At 41.3% G+C, this 18,107-nt stretch overlaps 1 protein-coding gene across 1 annotated transcript in view; it reads right to left on the bottom strand.

The window, feature by feature from the left end:
- Window positions 1-2,658: 2,658 nt before the first annotated feature.
- Window positions 2,659-18,107, bottom strand: part of Col1a2 (collagen type I alpha 2 chain) — a 35,942-nt gene continuing 20,493 nt past the window's right edge. Inside the window, exons 30-51 of the mRNA XM_055612784.1 lie at window positions 17,195-17,293; window positions 15,954-16,061; window positions 15,241-15,294; window positions 14,058-14,111; window positions 13,270-13,323; window positions 13,123-13,176; window positions 12,936-13,043; window positions 12,338-12,391; window positions 11,459-11,512; window positions 10,313-10,474; window positions 9,505-9,612; window positions 8,736-8,843; window positions 8,319-8,372; window positions 8,129-8,236; window positions 7,949-8,002; window positions 7,491-7,598; window positions 6,928-6,981; window positions 6,698-6,805; window positions 6,115-6,373; window positions 5,371-5,555; window positions 4,460-4,702; window positions 2,659-3,670 (exon numbers count right to left, since the gene is read on the bottom strand). Coding sequence (XP_055468759.1) covers window positions 3,524-3,670; window positions 4,460-4,702; window positions 5,371-5,555; window positions 6,115-6,373; window positions 6,698-6,805; window positions 6,928-6,981; window positions 7,491-7,598; window positions 7,949-8,002; window positions 8,129-8,236; window positions 8,319-8,372; window positions 8,736-8,843; window positions 9,505-9,612; window positions 10,313-10,474; window positions 11,459-11,512; window positions 12,338-12,391; window positions 12,936-13,043; window positions 13,123-13,176; window positions 13,270-13,323; window positions 14,058-14,111; window positions 15,241-15,294; window positions 15,954-16,061; window positions 17,195-17,293 — 2,337 coding nt within the window. The 3' untranslated portion in view covers window positions 2,659-3,523. The remainder of the gene's footprint in view (window positions 3,671-4,459; window positions 4,703-5,370; window positions 5,556-6,114; window positions 6,374-6,697; window positions 6,806-6,927; window positions 6,982-7,490; window positions 7,599-7,948; window positions 8,003-8,128; window positions 8,237-8,318; window positions 8,373-8,735; window positions 8,844-9,504; window positions 9,613-10,312; window positions 10,475-11,458; window positions 11,513-12,337; window positions 12,392-12,935; window positions 13,044-13,122; window positions 13,177-13,269; window positions 13,324-14,057; window positions 14,112-15,240; window positions 15,295-15,953; window positions 16,062-17,194; window positions 17,294-18,107) is intronic.

The raw sequence follows: 18,107 nt of genomic DNA, 5'->3' as shown, positions 1-18,107 counted from the left end.
ACTCTATGGCTATTTTCTTAGCCCAGACTCTAAGAATATTCCCTTGGACCAGTTGAGTTGTTACATAATGAAAAGTTCATATATATGGTTTTTAGAGCAGAAGCATTTTGCCAGAGAGGGCTGGTAGGAGAGCTGGAATCTATAAATGAGGCCAGTTAGCCAAATACCACTGTTTTGTATGAAACTGAGATTGTTCTCCAAAGAGACCCCTCTAATTGATTAATAGTGCCCCATTATCCTTACACTGCTCTTTGTCTAAAACACGTCGTCTACCCATAGGTCAGTTTATTCTGTCTTAGCAACTGAGCTGTATGAACCTTGAGGAGGCTACTCTGAGGTGTGCTCCTGTGCATCCTTCCCAGCGTTGCTCAGGGCAACTGGGACTAGGCGTGCTCTCTTCCTTCTCTCAGCGAGAAGCTGAGTGGGAAGCTGGATAGCTCATTCTTAGAGAGGACCACTCTTCCATCAATATGGTTGTGGTTTGTTGACGACTAATTTCTGTTGAGATGATTTGTGGTAAATGATACAGCTCATAAAACTGTATTATAGCAAATGTGGAAAAGGTGGGCATAAAAACCACGGTTGACATGACTGTCAAGCATCCACTATTGGTATTCTCACAAGTATGTTTAATGTATTTGTAAGGACAGGCTTTTTATTTGTGATATATATATATATATATATATATATATATATATATATATATAGTGTGTATGATATATATATTTCTTTTATTATTATCATTTATTACAATTTATTCAATTTGTATTCCAGCTGTGTACCCCTTCCTCATCTCCTCCCAATCCCACCCTTCCTCCCTCTTCTCGCCCTATGCCCCTCCCCTAGTCCACTGATAGGCGAGGTCCTCCTCCCCTAATATCTGACCTAGTCTATCAGGTATCTTCAGGACTGGCTGCATTGTTTTCCTCTGTGGCCTGACAAAGCTACCCCCTGCAGAGGGAGGTGATCAGAGAGCCTGCCACTGAGTTCACGTCAGAGAAAGCCCAGGCTCCCCTTACTAGGGACCCCACTTGGAGACTGAGTCTATGAGTTACATCTGAGCTGAGGTTTAGGTTCTCACCATGCATTGTCCTTGGTTGGGGTATCAATCTCTGCAGGGCCTCCAGGGCCCTGAATTTTGTTGTTGTTTACTTGTTTTGTTTTTGTTTTTGTTTCTTTTTTGGCTCTGTTGGTCTCCTTTTGGAGCGACTAAGGACAGGCTTTCTTTTGTTTAGCTACCCTCATTGTTGTTAGTAGGATATATCAAAACTTTATTTAACTATTTATTCTATTGGTATCTTGACTTCTTGACTATAACATCTTTCCTCACTGCTACCTAGTAAATGTGTTATTATTTAATTTTTCCTTTTCTCCTTTTTATGTTGTTATGCATTGGTGATGGAGTAGTTATTAAGACTGTTGACTTGGTAATCTATTGGGAGAGGAGGCTCAGATGCAATTATTCTAACATGGTATTTGAGCCACAGTTGGTAGTCATGAAATGCTGGTTTTTTTCCTCATATCACAAGCCAGAAGCCATAATTATAATCAACCCAGAGACTTCTAACAATTTTATCACACAACTTTGCCCTTGCTATTTCAATTATTAATTTGAGGGAATCCTTGCATTTTAATGACAGGAAGTTTAGCTTAGTGTGATTGGGGCACATATTCTTCTCAGACATGCAGAGACCTTAGGAAATTGTTTCCTGCTTGGTGCAGAATCAGAATTGCACACAGTAGGTACAAACACTGACTCCTTAGGAGATCTAAGCTTGGTGGATGACTCTGCACCTTAGCAAACACACCGGTATCCAGATTCTAGTGGGAGAAAAGCCTCAACTTGATGTCACCATTTGGCTAGTAGATCCTGCTAACTCTTTAGTGTTAATGTTAAAATTTTCCTCATGTTCAGCCCTTTGCTTTTAAACTAATTGAATCTCAAGATGACTTATAACAGGAGGCAAATATTACAATAACAATTATGTTCTGCAACAGGGAATAAGTTCTAAATGAATCTTAACATTTTTCTTGACACGTTACTATGTTTAAGTGTGTTAAAGATGTCATTAAAAGGTGCAGGGGAGGAAAATGAACTTGATTTGGCAAGGAGGTGTTCTTGGTACTCTTATCTACAACTGTCTATCCTGATTGACAGCACACACATCACCTCTTCACAGTCATTGTAGTCAGTTGCGTCATTTTTAAGTGTGTGGCATTTTTACTGAATATTTGAAACTGTTTTAGTTAATAATATTAATTGCGCATAGACCAGCTTTCAGCCATGGTTACAAAGTGCTTGATGGATAATGAGACAAAAGTTTCTATGGACCTTTGCTTTCAGAAAGCAGAGATCAACAACGTCGTGTTGCTTAGGAACCATGTATTCTGAAGAATACAAATGCACCACAGCACAGAAAGGACAGAATTCTTCCCTGTGTTATCAGGTTGGAAGCAGAAAACCAGACTCAGAGGCTGAAGGTCACTTAGCTCCAAGGAGCACAGCAGAAACTGGGGCTAAGATCTCCCGAGTCCTTCCTTGTTCATTTCTTTCTAATGAGGTACATTTTTTTTAAGACTGGTACATTCGTTTTAATGGCTGGTAAAGATCTATATTCACATTGCAAAGGACATCAAAGCAAGGAATTTTACTCAATATTTTCTTTTGGAAAACCAAACATGCTTTATTTCACTTTTCACAATTTATTTAAACATCTCACATATACAAAATAGGTACAATTTAATTTTTCTGCTTGTCTAAGAAACAAGACTTCTTTGGAACCATTGGGAAAAGAATGAAAATGAGGCTGGCAAAGGACAAATGCTGAATCTAAAGAAGAGAAAACTTTGGGCAAATGATCTGCATACCTTTAGCTGGGGACTCCATGGGAAATAGGAGGCTGCTATATCAAATTTAAAAATCCACACAATGCACCTCAATATGGAGGATCATTTCTTCTGTAATTCTTCTAGCACCATCAGCATTCTTCAAGTATCTAAAATACTGTTAGCACCTTTGTATCACAAGCAAAACAGAGCAAGTAGCTCGGTTCATGTCTGTCTGGGTCAACTCCCATCGAGATGGTCTACACTCACAGGAAAGCATCTTGAGGTAGTTTAAACCTTTGGAAGTTTGGGTTCTAAACTTCCCTCTGGAAGATAGTCAGAAGCCACAAGTGGTGCGAGTGTTCATGGTTTTTTTTATTTTATTTTATTTTTCAATTTTTATTTTGGTTTTCTTACAAAGGTTGACAGTTTCCACAACAGGTGTCAGAGTGTTTAAAAAAAAACAAAAACAACACTGCAAATATTTTGGGAGGGGGGCCGGGGAGAGGGCTTAACTGGATCATATTGCACACTGCTCTGACCAATCCTTCTCTTTCGCCCACAGTTTAAGATTTAGGTGCTTAGAAGAAGACATGGAAGGATTCAGCTTTCAGTTTTTTTTTAAAGGAAGAAATGGCAAAGAGAAAGGTTTTTCAGGTATTTTTTTTTTTTAGTTTTTAATTTAGGTAGAGTTCACTTATTTGAAACAAACTGGGCCAACTTCCACACGGAATTCTTGGTCAGCACCACCAATGTCCAAAGGAGCAATGTCAAGGAACGGCAGGCGAGATGGCTTATTTGTTTTGTATTCGATGATTGTCTTGCCCCATTCACTTGTCTTTTTCTGTTTCAGAAAGAATATTGGGGAAGGAAGATAATAGGTAAGGCAGCATTACCTCTGCACCTGACTTAAATTTAAGCATCAGCATTTATGAGAGCCACTGTTTGGCGGGTCCATACATTTCCGAAGGTGTATTTCTGATTAAGAAGTTCATTGTTGACATTCAGTGTCAAGGATATCTTTCAGGAAAGGGTTCTCACTCAGGATTAGTTCCAAACGCATTTGGACACACCTTCCTGTGACCTTGCTATAACATAATTTCCAGGGTGCGCATATAGTTGCTGTGTGTGTGTGTGTGTGTGGTGTGTGTGATATGTGCGCATGGTATGTGTGTTTGCGTATCTTGTGTGTGTACGTATGTGTAGAGTTTGGTAGGTATACAGTAGCTTTACATTTTATATTTCATTCTATTTATAGCACGTTATATAAAATAGGCTACATACTTTTCTTTTATAAGAAAACATTTTACAAACAAATTGAGTGAAGGTCATACTCCGGGGGTAACTGAAGAGTTTTTAACCTCAGTAAGTTTTAAGTATATACTAATATCTAAGAGCTCTAAATGTTGAAGGGAAAGCATGGGGGCAGCTCAGGATGTTAGAGTTGCTTAGAAGAAAGTATCTAAAAAGAATTCCTGTACGTAGCACCGAATGGTTGGGTGAATTTAGATGTGCTCATAAAAGAAAGGCCAATTAACTTAGGTCTCGCATTCATCTCTTGATTTAATAGTCTAAGCTAGAACCCATCACTCCACTTCCCAAAATGTTCTTCTGACATTTCCCCATTACTTACGGAGCAGCCATCTACGAGGACACTGTAGGTGAACCTGCTGTTGCCCTCAGCAACAAGTTCGACGTCATTGGAGCCCTGCAGAACCACAGCCTTATTCAAGCTGCCTGTCTGCTCATCCAGGTATGCGATGCTGTTCTTGCAGTGGTAGGTGATGTTCTGAGAGGCACGGTTAGCTAGCAGGCGCATGAAGGCAAGTTGAGTCGCCATTTCCTTGGAAGTCACTCCTTCCATGTTGTATTCAAACTATAGAAAAGAAGGTGAAAACTCTTAAGTGGATGCCTCAGCCTGAAACTCAAATAAAGAGAGTCTGGTAGAAGAAGAAATAATGGCATGGTAGTTGGGGCTTAGGAAAAGGGTGCTTTTAAAGGAGACAACACCCTTGTCAAAGCTTCTGTTGCTTTAAGTACCTTAAGACCTACGTGGTGAGAGCAAGGTCATGAAAAGAAAGGCAGGAGCACATTACCATGAATGTCCCTTCATTAGTATTTTGCAAATGTGAGATGGAGTCAAACCTCATTCTGTTTTCTGTAACATACTGGATTCTAGTGTCATGCGTTAACGTCAGTGGAAAGGTTTGATTAAAAATTCAGAAAAGCTGCTCACATTCAGAAATACATATGCATAGCTGGGGGGCTATCTGCTGGCCGGTGCACCTTTACATGAAATCACATTAGCCATTTCTCCAGTGATTACCCATTAAGTCACATTTGAATAATAACGTTGAATTAGATGAATGTGACCAATCTTTTAGTGTGCAATCTAGGATAGAATTGGAACTTGTGAAAAGAGCAGTTTTTTTTTTTTTTTTTTAAATAAGCCCTGAGGTAAAGGATTAAAGCCCAAGTAATTAAAAAGCAAATGATCCTAAGAAGATTATATTTAGGAGGAGGAGGATTTGGAGGATTCCATACCTGGCTGCCACCATTGATAGTTTCTCCTAGCCAGACGTGTTTGTTGGCCTGGGCCCTGCTGTATGAGTTCTTGGCTGGGATGCTTACAGGTTGGGCCTGGATGCAGGTTTCACCAGTGGAGAAATCACAGTATACTTTGATGGCATCCATAGTGCATCCTTGGTTAGGATCAATCCAGTAGTAATCTTTTCAGAAAAGAAAACTCAGCTTGTAAACTTCTGACTGCAAATTGAGGCTCTGATAACAATTTGTCAATAACATTGATTCTTATGAAAACATTGTGACGGTGCTCTTACATCACCTATCCCACTGTAAATGGGAAAAGGCTGACTATTTTTAAGAGTCCCTCTTTCTTCATGAAACATTCAGCCAAGACTTACACTATCTAAGGTGGCAGGATCAAAAATCAATGGCCTACTAAGACTCGAGTGAATCCAAGGGCAGTTTAGGTAACTTAGTGAGACCTAGTCCCAGAACAAAGTATAAAATGTGTCCTGGAGATGTAGCTCTATTGTCTATTTAACACCCAGTACTGAGAATAAATAAATAAATGACTCAGCATATTTAAGGGTGAGTGTGGGCTGGAGCAAAGAAAATGATGGTTCATTAACTGGGTATGATTTTTGACAGTAGAGATTTTTTTGGGGGGCCCAAATATATGTTCATCATAAACATCAGTAAAAAATTGGTTTTGGAAAGCCCCGCTGTATGAGGGACCAGTGTGGTTTAAATATTCTGACCCACCGCTGTTCCACTCTGGGTGGCTGAGTCTTAAGTCCCGGCATGTGCGGGCAGGGTTCTTTCTAGAGCCTTCAGGAGTGAGAAGGGTCTCAATCTGGTTATTGAGGGATTTCAGAGTTGCATCAACTTCATAGTCCTTGGGTCTCAGTGAAGGCTGTGAGCGAGGCTGGTCAGCTCTGTAGAAGTCTCCATCGAAACCAATGTCATATCCACCTCCACTGGCACCAGGGGGCCCAGGAAGACCAGGGGGACCAGGAGGACCCTATAAAGTAAGAGTCAGAGAGACAGTTTTAAACGGAGTGATGGTGGAAGAGGCTGCCAGGACAGGAAATTTTCAGATGTGCTTTGTATCAAAACATGTTCTAATACGAGAAAAAGAAACAAGCTCATGCAAATAAATTACTTGATCTCAGTCGTACAGAGACAGATTGAAAAAGCCCATCATAGACAGACAGTTTACAAACTTCTTAGAGAGCTACTGAAGTGGAGTTACTCCAACAGGCTATGAAAGTCTCCTCAGTTTAGTCTGAAGAAAACATTCCTTTAACCAGGGATGCTCTAAGCTATCTTTCCAAGCCATACTTACAGCGGGACCTTGGCTACCCTGAGAGCCACGAACACCAGCAGGCCCCACTGGTCCAGGATGTCCAGATCGACCATCTTTACCAACAGGGCCAGAAGGACCAGCAGGACCCTAGAGAAGAAGGATACCAAGTGTTTGTGAATAAGCAAAACCCCAAGGTAATAGTTGCCCAGGGCTTCCTGCCTGGACTGTTCTTTAGTTCAAGAGAAGAACTTTAATTTTGATTCTCTTACCCTGGGACCTGCAGGACCCACGGGGCCAGGAGCACCTTGGTCACCATGTAGGCCCTTTTAAAAGAGAATGGAGGAAAAAAAATCATACTTTCAAAATACATGTCAGTGGATAGTCTTTTTTTTTTTTTTTTTTTTTTTCCCCCAAATTTAATAGAAAACTTTAGTTTCAATGGACTCTGGATTGAGAAAATTGAAAATGTAAAGTGGGGCTCTTTTCTCCCATTATATCTATTATGTTCAATTATTTTTTTTTTCCACAAGCTATTTCAACAGTGCAATATTAGTCATCCCTCTAATTATATTTATTTTAAGTGGGGTTGAAGGACACTGTTGCCAGGAGATGTTAATATACGAATGTTTCTTTCTCCTTTAACCCTTACGTTTCTGTGTTAGAACAGGAAATTGAATCCTCTCTGAGAGAGGTGGACTTAGCTAGAGAATTGGAATGGATTGGAATGGAGGTAAGGCATTTTACATAGTAACAGTGGGCATCTGAGGAAGGACCCTCTGAGCTGAAGGTCATTCAGGTTAGAACTCATGCAAGATGGTCAAATTTCACTTACAGCAAGACCGGGAAGACCCTGCAATCCATTGTGTCCCTTTATGCCAGGAAGACCTCTGGGCCCTTTATCACCGGCCTCTCCTTTGTCACCTCGAATACCTTGAGGACCCTACAAAGGAAAAGAAAGAGATGGTTTTCTATGCTTTTAGAACAATATCACTGACTTCTCTTTGAGGGGTGTTTAATCCATTTGCAAAGGAAACTCGAGGCATGTACAGGTCTAACTGGGATGCCATCTTCTCTGGCCATCATTAATTGAGCAGTGCGTAAAAGGGCTCCCTCCTTATGACTAACTAATACAAACAAGTGGAATAGACGTAAAATAATGACATCATCGGAATCATTTCTCAGCATGGACTAAAGTACCAAAGTCCAGCCTATATATTATCTACTGACTAAGTAGATGCTTTGGAATTATTTCTCTTAATTCTTAAATGTTAATCATCATCATGTACATACACTAGGACCTCTTGGACCAACAGCACCAACAGGACCAACAGAACCAGCAGGACCCTGTGAATCAGAAAAGAAAAACAGAACTCATGAGCTAAGTTCAAGATCCTCCTCTTGAGGGCCCCACTGCCCTCAAGTGTGAATTCATAGTGAGGTCCATGAGGGTAACAAGATTTCCATACTTACAGGCTCACCACGGTTTCCATGTTTCCCAGCAGGACCCACAGACCCGTGAGGACCTGGAGCGCCGACAGCACCAGCAGGACCAATGTTGCCAGGATAACCACGCTCTCCCTATCAGAGGCAAAAGTGAAGCTTAGCATCAGCCTGCCAGCATTTTAACCACTCATAGAAGATGATGAAAATGTATACTGACCTTGTGTCCAGGTAGACCATCGCGACCTGGGGGACCATCGTTGCCAGGGTTACCCTATGAGAATATCGTGAACACCAAGATGCCCGTGAGCTTCAGTGATCTATTAGCCTCACTGTTGCCGCCACTCTGCCTTCATTGTTCAGTGTTCAGACAGTTAAACAGAATAGGAGCAATAACCTCCCAACTTATTGTTTTGGAAGAATTTTAAATACTTGGGGCCCAACTTAAAGTATGCTACTTAAAGACCATTTCCAAACCCAAGTGATTCCCATAGTCTTACTGCAAAGAAAGGTCATTTTATAGAGAAGCAGATGGTCTAGTTTAGTAGCTCGTAACATGAGACTTCAAGCCAACACTAGAAGCTAACACAGGATGGTATCCTTCATGGTTTTACTTACAACAAAGGGTTGTACTCACATCACGACCAGCTTCGCCAGGGGCACCATTAACACCAGGACTACCCACAGCACCAGGGGGACCACGGGCCCCAGGAGGGCCTGCTATGCCCACAGGACCAGGTTCACCCTAAAGTGGTAGAGAAGGTAAAATAACATCACTATCAGAAGAGATTTCTAACCTCAACCTCCCAGAAAACCTCCCAAGAAACTCTAGTTAAAAGAGAAAGGTAAGTTGACTATAGGTGGGTCACAGCGTGGTAGAAATCACCACTGCTATCATCCCTTGCCGTGTCTTCACCACACTTGTGGGTCAGTGGTGTGGATGTGGCTGTGTATGGGGGCCAGGGAGGGTCTCATGACACCTAACATCCCAAATAGAATTACTTCATGAAGTTGATAGTTTCTGTATAAAAGATGGTTCCTAGCTGCTGTCAAGTATAGGGTTAAATGGAATGATTCATAAACTTCCAGAATCCCATTCTTCTTAACATTTCACATTGCAGGGAAGTAAATGCAATTAGAGCTTATATCATTCTTAAGCATGTAGAAAGAACAAAAATCATTCTGCATAATGTTAAGCTGTGTCTTTATAGTGTGTGTCTAAGTAAGGTAGTATTAAAGCTTCCTAGATAAGTGGCATGTGATCTGTATAAAGAAAATGCCATGAATAATAATAAAACATCTTAAGTGGAGTTATTCAGTGATCAATCTGTCATATTTGAAGTGGCAGCTTTTAAGATCCTTTATCATGTTAATGAGAATCAGAATGGTGTCAAGCACTCACTCACCAGAGAGCCAGCGATACCTGGAAGACCACGTTCACCTCTAGAGCCAGGGAGACCCAGAATACCGGGAGCACCAAGAAGACCCTGAGGACCTGCGGTGCCAGGGGGTCCCTAGACAAGAGAGAAAACATAGACTGATTATTACTGGTAAGACCCTATTTCATCATACAGCTTAGCTCAAGGACTGGGAAAACGAGGGGGCCTAGCTCAGGAACAGGCCAGTGACTTCTAACTGGTGGGGCAGATCCTTGGATGGCTTTCTTTTTACTCTCTCTCTCTCTCTTTTTTTTTTTTCTGGAGATGACAGTAAGTTTACATTTTGGTATGTTTATATGTCGTTGAGATTAATAAAATCACTGTGTGTGTGTAGGGTTGGGGGAATCTAATTTTTATGCAAGGAAGACAATTTTGATCATGGCTTCTGAAGTCTAACACAGGCACCTTTCAGAACAGCAGTAGCTCTGAACCAGGAATGCTTCGGGGACCAGCAGCTTATGGAGCTCGATTAATTTACAGAAGGAGAGCCACAGCAATAGGATTCTGTTCTAATTCTTACGTCCCCTGAGAGCAGAAAGGGCTGTTACAGTGAAGTTGCATTTCCTCATTCTCTGTCATTCCTATTACGCACTTTTGGTGCCTCTGCTGTCGCCACGACACCTTCTCGAGTGCTGGACAGATTTCCTGGCTCAACTGAGCTCAACCTGAGAGTCTGCATTACTCACTAATACACGTATGCCACTTGAGGATTTGTAAAGGGGCTTTATCCTAACCCAATGTCAGTATTGAGGAAAAGGAGTTTGAAATCACTTACTGCAGTGCCAGGTTCTCCAGAGGGACCCTTTTCACCAGTAAATCCAGGGGGTCCAGATGCACCTGTTTCTCCGGTTCGGCCAACTGGACCTTGGTCACCACGAGGGCCACGGATCCCTTCTTTACCAGGAGCACCAGGGGGGCCAGGAGGGCCAGTAATACCCTGTGATCAAATGTGTTAGGTCATTAGCTTTCTGTTCATTGTTACAGACCTCGAGGGGGTGGGCTGCACAGCTCCTAGACACTAGGACTCAAACAATGCCACTAGGAAAAATAATACCCCAGCCATTTTTGGGACTTTTAAGATTCTCATAGGAAGAAGCAATTCTTTCCTGTAATAAAGATAACTGATGAGGTAGAGTCAGGGGGAAATTTTAGTGTGATGAAGGCAATGCATGTTATATTACTGGAACCCTGGTAGATTGGAATCAGAACCGAGAGGAGATTTAAGTCTGTTGATTAAGTCTTAGTTGAAGGGAACTTAGGATTCCTGCAGCCTCTGGCCATTTCTTCTTAAGCAAAACCAACCCTGGCATTCTGTTCAGAACTGAGAAACTGCATACGCTCTTGACTAGGTTTAATTAAATGCCTACAAGGAATGAATTTTTTTCTGTTATGAATCCGTAAAAAAAAAAAAAATTCCAAGAAATCAACATCTTTGCTATTTCTTTTTCCCTGAAACTTTAACTGGAATACTTAATCCTTGATAATTAATTAAATTCTCTTGAGCCCTGACAGGAGGGTTTGAATAAGAATTAAATTAGAGGACAAACTACCTTTAAATTCAGGAACAATTATAGCCTTAGAATGGAGGCAGAATGTTAGCTATAAAGAGTAATTAGATATAGAAATATCAGATATGTGACCAAAGCCTTATTGTTGCTTTTTTTTCTCTTTAAAGACAGATTATGCATTCCAAAGAGTGCTGGTATTTATATAAATAACAGCTACTTATATTGATATTTTAAAATATCATTTGTAATGATTTTGTCTTAATCATTCAGAAAAGATAATTTTAAACTGGCAATTTACTAGAAAATATTAATAATCTGTTTTAATAGATAGTTCTCAACTGCCTCAACTTCCTACAAGAGGCCCAGTCTTATGCTAAGTGAAAATGAAGATATCTTTAGCATCATGTACTTACACTGGGTCCAGGGGGACCAGTTCGTCCAGCAGCACCAGGGAAGCCAGTCATACCCTAAGAACCAAGCACATTAAAACTCCACAGTCAAATCAATACCAAGAATTGGGATAAGACAGACATTTTTCCTTTGGAAAAGCATCATGGGACTAGAGATGGACCACAGAAGAGGTAGCACTCAGCTTCAAGAAGGGGACCACTAACCTGGGGTCCTGAAGGCTCCCCTCTATACATCTTAAAAGTATGGTACTAGTTGTAATGCCCATATTTTACATGAAGATTGTTGGTACTTTTTGAAATGCTAACGGGTTATCTGATGGTGATGGGGGAATATAAGATGTTTTCATTATGAGATATGAATGTTTATTGACCACTTGGCTGGGTGGGAGGGAAAGCACACTAGAAAAAGGAGTGTTGTTCATAGAAGGAAGTATAAAAATGACCCAGAGTAAGGAGGGAAAACATCAGAGGAGTTCATTCTTAGGGTAGTCTGAGTCTCTAGAGAGTTGGGGTGATAACCCTGAATGAGGAGACTTGGTCAGTCAGAAGTGAGATGTTAACAAAAGGATAAGAGGGACTAGAGAAACATTTTATCTATTTCCCAGTTAAACTGCCTGGGCTTGACCTTACTTATTTCCCTTAGAATGGCAGCAGCCACCTCTGTTGCATTGAGTTGCCACTGAGATTGAGTTCATGCCCACGTAGCTGTCTTTAATTTCAGTACTGTTTAACTTCATAATTTTTCTGATTGGATTAGAATGAAGTTAACTCTCAAGACCCGCCCCTCTTCACAGTTCAAACTTACCAAAATTCTAAAACTTTCAAACTGTCACTAGTAAGTAGCTAAGAAAGAAAAGTGATGAGTCAATTATAAATACTCACAGGGGGCCCTCCATCACCACGACCTCCAACAGGACCAGGGGGGCCATTTGGACCCTAAATACAAGCAAAAATAAAGTGGCATCAACTCACAAAACAAGTAACCCTTACAAATGTTATTCTTATTTTTAGATGACACATTCTCATCTATCCCTTCTACTCTTGAAGAAAATTTAGGAATGAAATACAACTATCTGTGTCACATGAAATAATATATTCACAAAACTGTACAATGTGGCGTTTAAACATGAGTTCTCAAAAAACAAAATCTTGCTGGGTGTGGTGGCACACACCATTAATCCCAGCACTTGGAGGCAGAGGCAGGCAGATTTCTGAGTTTGAGACTAGCCTGGTCTACAGACTGAGTTTCAGGAAAGCCAGGAATACACAGAAAATCCTGTCTCAAAAAACTATCTATCTATCTATCTATCTATCTATCTATCTATCTATCTATCTATCTATCTATCTACATCACACATATATGTATGTGTGTGCGTTTATACCTTTATCTGAGATGCTTAGTAGACAGTAAGCACTTAACAGGCACGTATTGGATTATGAAAATGCTTGGGTATGTTGATCAACAGTGAATTCAACTTACAGATGGCCCAGCAGCTCCAACAGGTCCAGCAGGACCAACGACACCATTTTCACCCTTAGGCCCTTTGGTTCCCTTTTCTCCTTTAGCACCAGGTTGGCCAGCAGCACCCTGTTGGAAGGAAGAGCAGTGAGCAATGGCCTTCTGACTCATTGAGATGTCAGATGAAGCTCGCTTATGTGATACTCACAGCAGGACCAGCAAATCCATTGGGGCCAGCAGGACCAACCTCACCACGTTCACCCTAGGTGGGAGATAAAGATGTTACATTCGTAGCTTCATGGATGCCTGTAAACCATGACATAGCGGTATCCCTAAAGCTCTGGTTTCTACTTACAGGGCTACCTCGAGGACCAGGGGGCCCAGCAGGACCAGCAGCACCAGCTTCACCCTGTAATGGCACCAAAGACCAGTGATGAGTGGCTTAATGTGCCTCATGCAGATGGCGGGAGGAAGAGGGAAGAGCAGCAGAGAGAAGGCCATTTTCAAAGTCTGCAGTTACCTTGGAAGAGACTAATGGACATTTCAGAGAACAAAATGAGGTGAATTCTTCCTCTACTTAAGGCCGGATTCATTTTAAAAGGTGGAATGGTAGTGGTTGTTCACTTGCAGAAACACTATAAATCAGTCCCCATAATACCCGGAGGAGGACATTTTAATTTTTAGATGGATATAGGACTGATCTATTTGCTGCAATCTTTGCAATACAATAAATAAGGTCTATTTTAAATGGGCTGCTCGATGTAAAATGGGCACACTATGTATTTTATTGATTTTTTTTTCTTTTTTTACAATTGAAGGCTTTGAGAAGGCTCAGTGCATTAGGATATTGTTAATGGGCAACAGGGAAAGTCTTTAGAACAAATGATAGGGATTAAGGTATAGATCAGACAGCTGGCACATCCATAGGCAGGGAGAGAGAACAGCAAACAAGCAGCATTTGCTTCCCTGCTGCACTGCTGTTTCTTTCTTTCTTCTTTTAAATAAGTAGGCTTTAGAGCCAGATAGAAATGAATTGCCAAGGCACTTTGAGACTGGGGCAAGCAGGGAATTTTAGACGTTGCTATCAGCTCAGAGAGTTACAACTCGATGGAAATGTATACAACTCGTTTCAAATGCACTTACCCGGTCACCAGTGGCTCCAGCAGGACCAGGGGCACCTACAGCACCAGGAGCACCCTAGGACCCGAAAGGGAAACGAGCCTTACTAAAAACGACACACACCATCCAGACTGTTCAGGGAGTGTCAGAACACCTGTATTGCTTATTTTGGCAGGACATCAAGAAAGCTCGTGAGGGGGCCAGCAGGATGATTCAGCAGGGAAAGTGTTTGCAACCAAGCCTGATGACTCTGAGTTTGATCCATGGAAGACCCACTTGTGAGAAGCCATGTTCACAACTTGTCCTTTGACCACCACATTTAGCCAGGATACAGGGACGTATCCACTCAAGGGGGTGCACACACACACACACACATACACACACACACACACACACACACACACGCACACATTTGTAGTAATAATGAAAAATGAAAGCCCCTGATCCATGCTGGTACTGGTTATCAAGAAGTCAGTTCAGGAGGAAGGAACTGTATAACACCTGAGGAAAGAGCTGATAAAGGGCTATGGAAATGTGAAAGGCCAGGGCAGGAGAGGGATCTGGAAGTTCTGGACTCTCTCACTCCTGTAAAGTCCCCGGGAGGGAAGCACAGAAGTAGCCTTATTTGGAACTGTGAGGATTTGGTGACTCAAGGCAAAGAATACCAGGAATGTGTTACAGCGAGTTATCAGCTTGGAGAGGGAGAGGTGACAGAAGGAGGAAGTGCTGCGGTGCTGGCAGCTCAGGAAGGCAATTATACTTCCTGGGGGTCATCTGTGACACCTATGGTAGTCATTGCTAATCTCCGAGGCTGCCTTAGATCAATCCTGCGGCAGAAGAATTGGTAGTCGGGTATTGCTGGAGGTTGTGGCCTTTTGAAATGTAAGAACTGTTTTTCTAAAAGTCCTATTGTGACTTACAACAAAGCAATCCATATTCTAAACCTACAGCTTTTGGCATTCAATTTAGGGTTGGCATACTGAACACTAAAGAAGGTAGAAAAAAATATCAAGATGTGATTTTCAAAGGTGTGCTATACTTAAATTTTCTTTTGGGGCATGTAAAATGATATTATGAGTGACCTAGGAAGTGGAGGATTGCAAGTTTACTAAAACTGAATTCTTTTGTAGTTCTCCTTCGTAAATTTGCTAAATAAGATACAAACAAATAATTTAAGAACAAATGTTAAAAGCAAAATTCTACTCACACGAGCACCGTCCCTACCAGGATTGCCGATTTCACCTCTGAGACCCGTCTCACCCTGTAAGTAAAAAGCAAGAGCCACGTTTTGCTTTCCGACTAAACTCCTGAGTGGACATGAACTGTAAGAACTTCTACAGAAGTTTCTATAATGCCGACCAACATTTAAGAATTTTAGTGTTTTTCAATTCCCTCCCGCCCCATAGGACATTGAAAGAGAAAGGGAGAGAGAGAGAGAGAAAGAGAGAGAGAGAGAGAGAGAGAGAGAGAGAGAGAAAACAGTATGAAACTCATCTTTCAAGGGCCTTTTCAGAATATTATTGAATATTAACGAATAAATATCCCTCTGATTCATAATGAAGCAAGTTTCAAGTAGATGAGGATGGAATGGCATGGCCACGGGCTGCGGTGCCCGGTCACTCTTACAGCAACGAATGCCGTAGCACGGTCGACAGCTGTTCAATACAGCTCCTTCCATTAAGTAGGGCAGGATGAGGCATTATTGTCGGTGGCATTAAAATGAGCCTCATGTATTACTCAACACCATCTGTTTGCATGAAATTCCATGGTAGCGAGGACTTTTGCCAGATTAGTGAGTTTAGACATGCAAAGGTGCTACCAGGCCGCCTGCTAAGGACTGTAAACAATGGCGCATCCCTGCACAGCCTTCTTGCCTGAGTTCATGGACCTTATATATCACGGTCCAGCACTGAGTGGTACCTTTTCTCCCTTGCCTCCAGGTATGCCAGCAGCACCCCTCTCTCCTGGAAGCCCACCAGGACCAGAGGCCCCAGCGGTGCCCGGAGCACCGACTGCACCAGCTTCACCCTGGAATCAAAACCACGTGAAATCAATTATTTCAGAGGCAAAAGAAGAAAGCCAAGACTCAAACTCTTGAAGAATTCCAATTTATACACTTAATGGGTGGCATTCTTGGCTGCCTAGAGACACAAAGGAGGCGCTGAAAGGAGGAAGGATGTAACAGGGGGCTGCTATTAGTGACACGATGACTCAAGAGAAGAGCATGGAGAGTGGGTGGCTGTTATTCTTCTACAATCTGTACCTCATCCTCTTCAGGAAGACAGGCACAGAAGAGAAGAAGATGGGACAATGGACAGGAGAGAGTGAAAAATGTTTGCCCACAAACCTTTTCAATGAAAAGTCTCTTAGCCTAGGCAAGTGACATGGAAAAAGACCTCATCAGCTTGGGAGATGATTGTCTCCATGAGAGTGAAGACTGTAGCTTTCGTTTTTATATTAAGCCTCACAATTCCCTACACATAAAATCTGTTGGCTAGCTACTGAGATGAATAGATCCCTTCAAAAGCAGCACTGAATGTCACCATATTCTTTTCTTCTCTTCCCTCTTATGTTGTTTCCATTTTCCCCTCTAATAGCTTTCCACATAATGAAATATCTTTTTTAAAACTACTCTTCGCATTTTTTTCCCCTGGAAGGTAAGAACTGGGAGTCATATGAGTTTCCTGGTTTTCAGAGATGTATAATCTTATCTTTTTAAAAACCTAAACTAGAAATCTGCTTTGGAACACAAATGTTTAGAGTAAATGTAGTTTTTACTTAATTTAAATCATTATAAACTCTACTATTAAAATCTAGACTACTTTTAGAAATTTTACTGTATGGGGTTGGATGCAGACAGAGAAAAAAAAACCTTTCTATAAATGTAAAGGATGGTTCGAGATGTAAAAGCACAAATAGCGTAACCAGAAAAGAGTAAAACCATATTAATTCATTGCTGACTTCTAGAGCAAAGATTTTTCTCCCTCTTCAAATCTCTTCTTTTGGAATAATTAATATCCACTGGAGTCATATTGTTAGTAACTGAGGTAGAATTCGCTACACTGGAGATAAAATTTTGTACAAATATTCACTCTTTTACCAGCTCTCCTTATTCTGGAATACACAGGCCCATTCCATCTATCCATAAAGTATAGTTTTACCTTGTTTCCATCAGGCCCTGGGGCTCCAGAGGGACCTCGGCTTCCAATAGGACCAGAAGGGCCAGCAGCCCCACTTTCACCTGGGGGACCACGTTCTCCCTGTAAGACAGCAATGAGAAATCACTCCCAGGCACGATCTGACTCATCCTTACTTGCTTAGAGTTTTAGATCAGATTCTACCACAGCTTAGAAAATTAACATGTTTTTTTCACCTCTCATTTTTCTCCTGGTATAATGGAAGGCGTGAGATAATCTCTAAGATATCATATGCTTCTAATGTTCTGGGACTACAATTCCACATTTTGTTGTGTTGGAAACGTTATAGCAACCTTTGGAATCCATTTGCTTTTAAGGGGAGTATCTTTTCTGTGTTGCAGTCACAGACAAAGCCAGATGTCAGACATGCTTAGTAATCAAAGGATAGATGGTGGGGTTTTAGTTGAACAGCTATGTCATGCATGGATAGGGTTCTGTTCTCACATCACTGCCCCCTTTACGGTACCAGTGATGTTATTACATAGTCAACAGAGGCCATCTACGTAGTGTGGGTGTTCATTTGTGTCAGTTTAGCTGAATCCCCTGAATTTACATCTAAACATCACCACAACATTACATGTTATGGCCCAGAATATTTATCACATAGTTCCACATTGTAATTGTATCAAAGAATCTAGCTCTAACTTGTTCTATGACACGATTGGGTTTTTGAAATTAACTTCTGGCTTCCTAGGTATGTGGTAATTAACAACATAATGGGATACATTGATTCAAAAAAGAAAAAAGCCGTAAAAAGAAAAAAAAAAAAAAGAGCAACCAACAATTCTAGCTATGCCAATATGCATAGACAAATAAGTGGTTTTTCCTTCACAAAACTAGACTTATGAATCTAGCTTTAGATTCTCAACACCAACAC

This window comes from Psammomys obesus, unplaced genomic scaffold (genome assembly GCF_907164565.1).
Source record: "Psammomys obesus unplaced genomic scaffold, mPsaObe1.curated_primary_1811, whole genome shotgun sequence".
NCBI lineage: Eukaryota > Metazoa > Chordata > Mammalia > Rodentia > Muridae > Psammomys > Psammomys obesus.
This window is presented reverse-complemented; position numbering and strand designations above follow the sequence as displayed.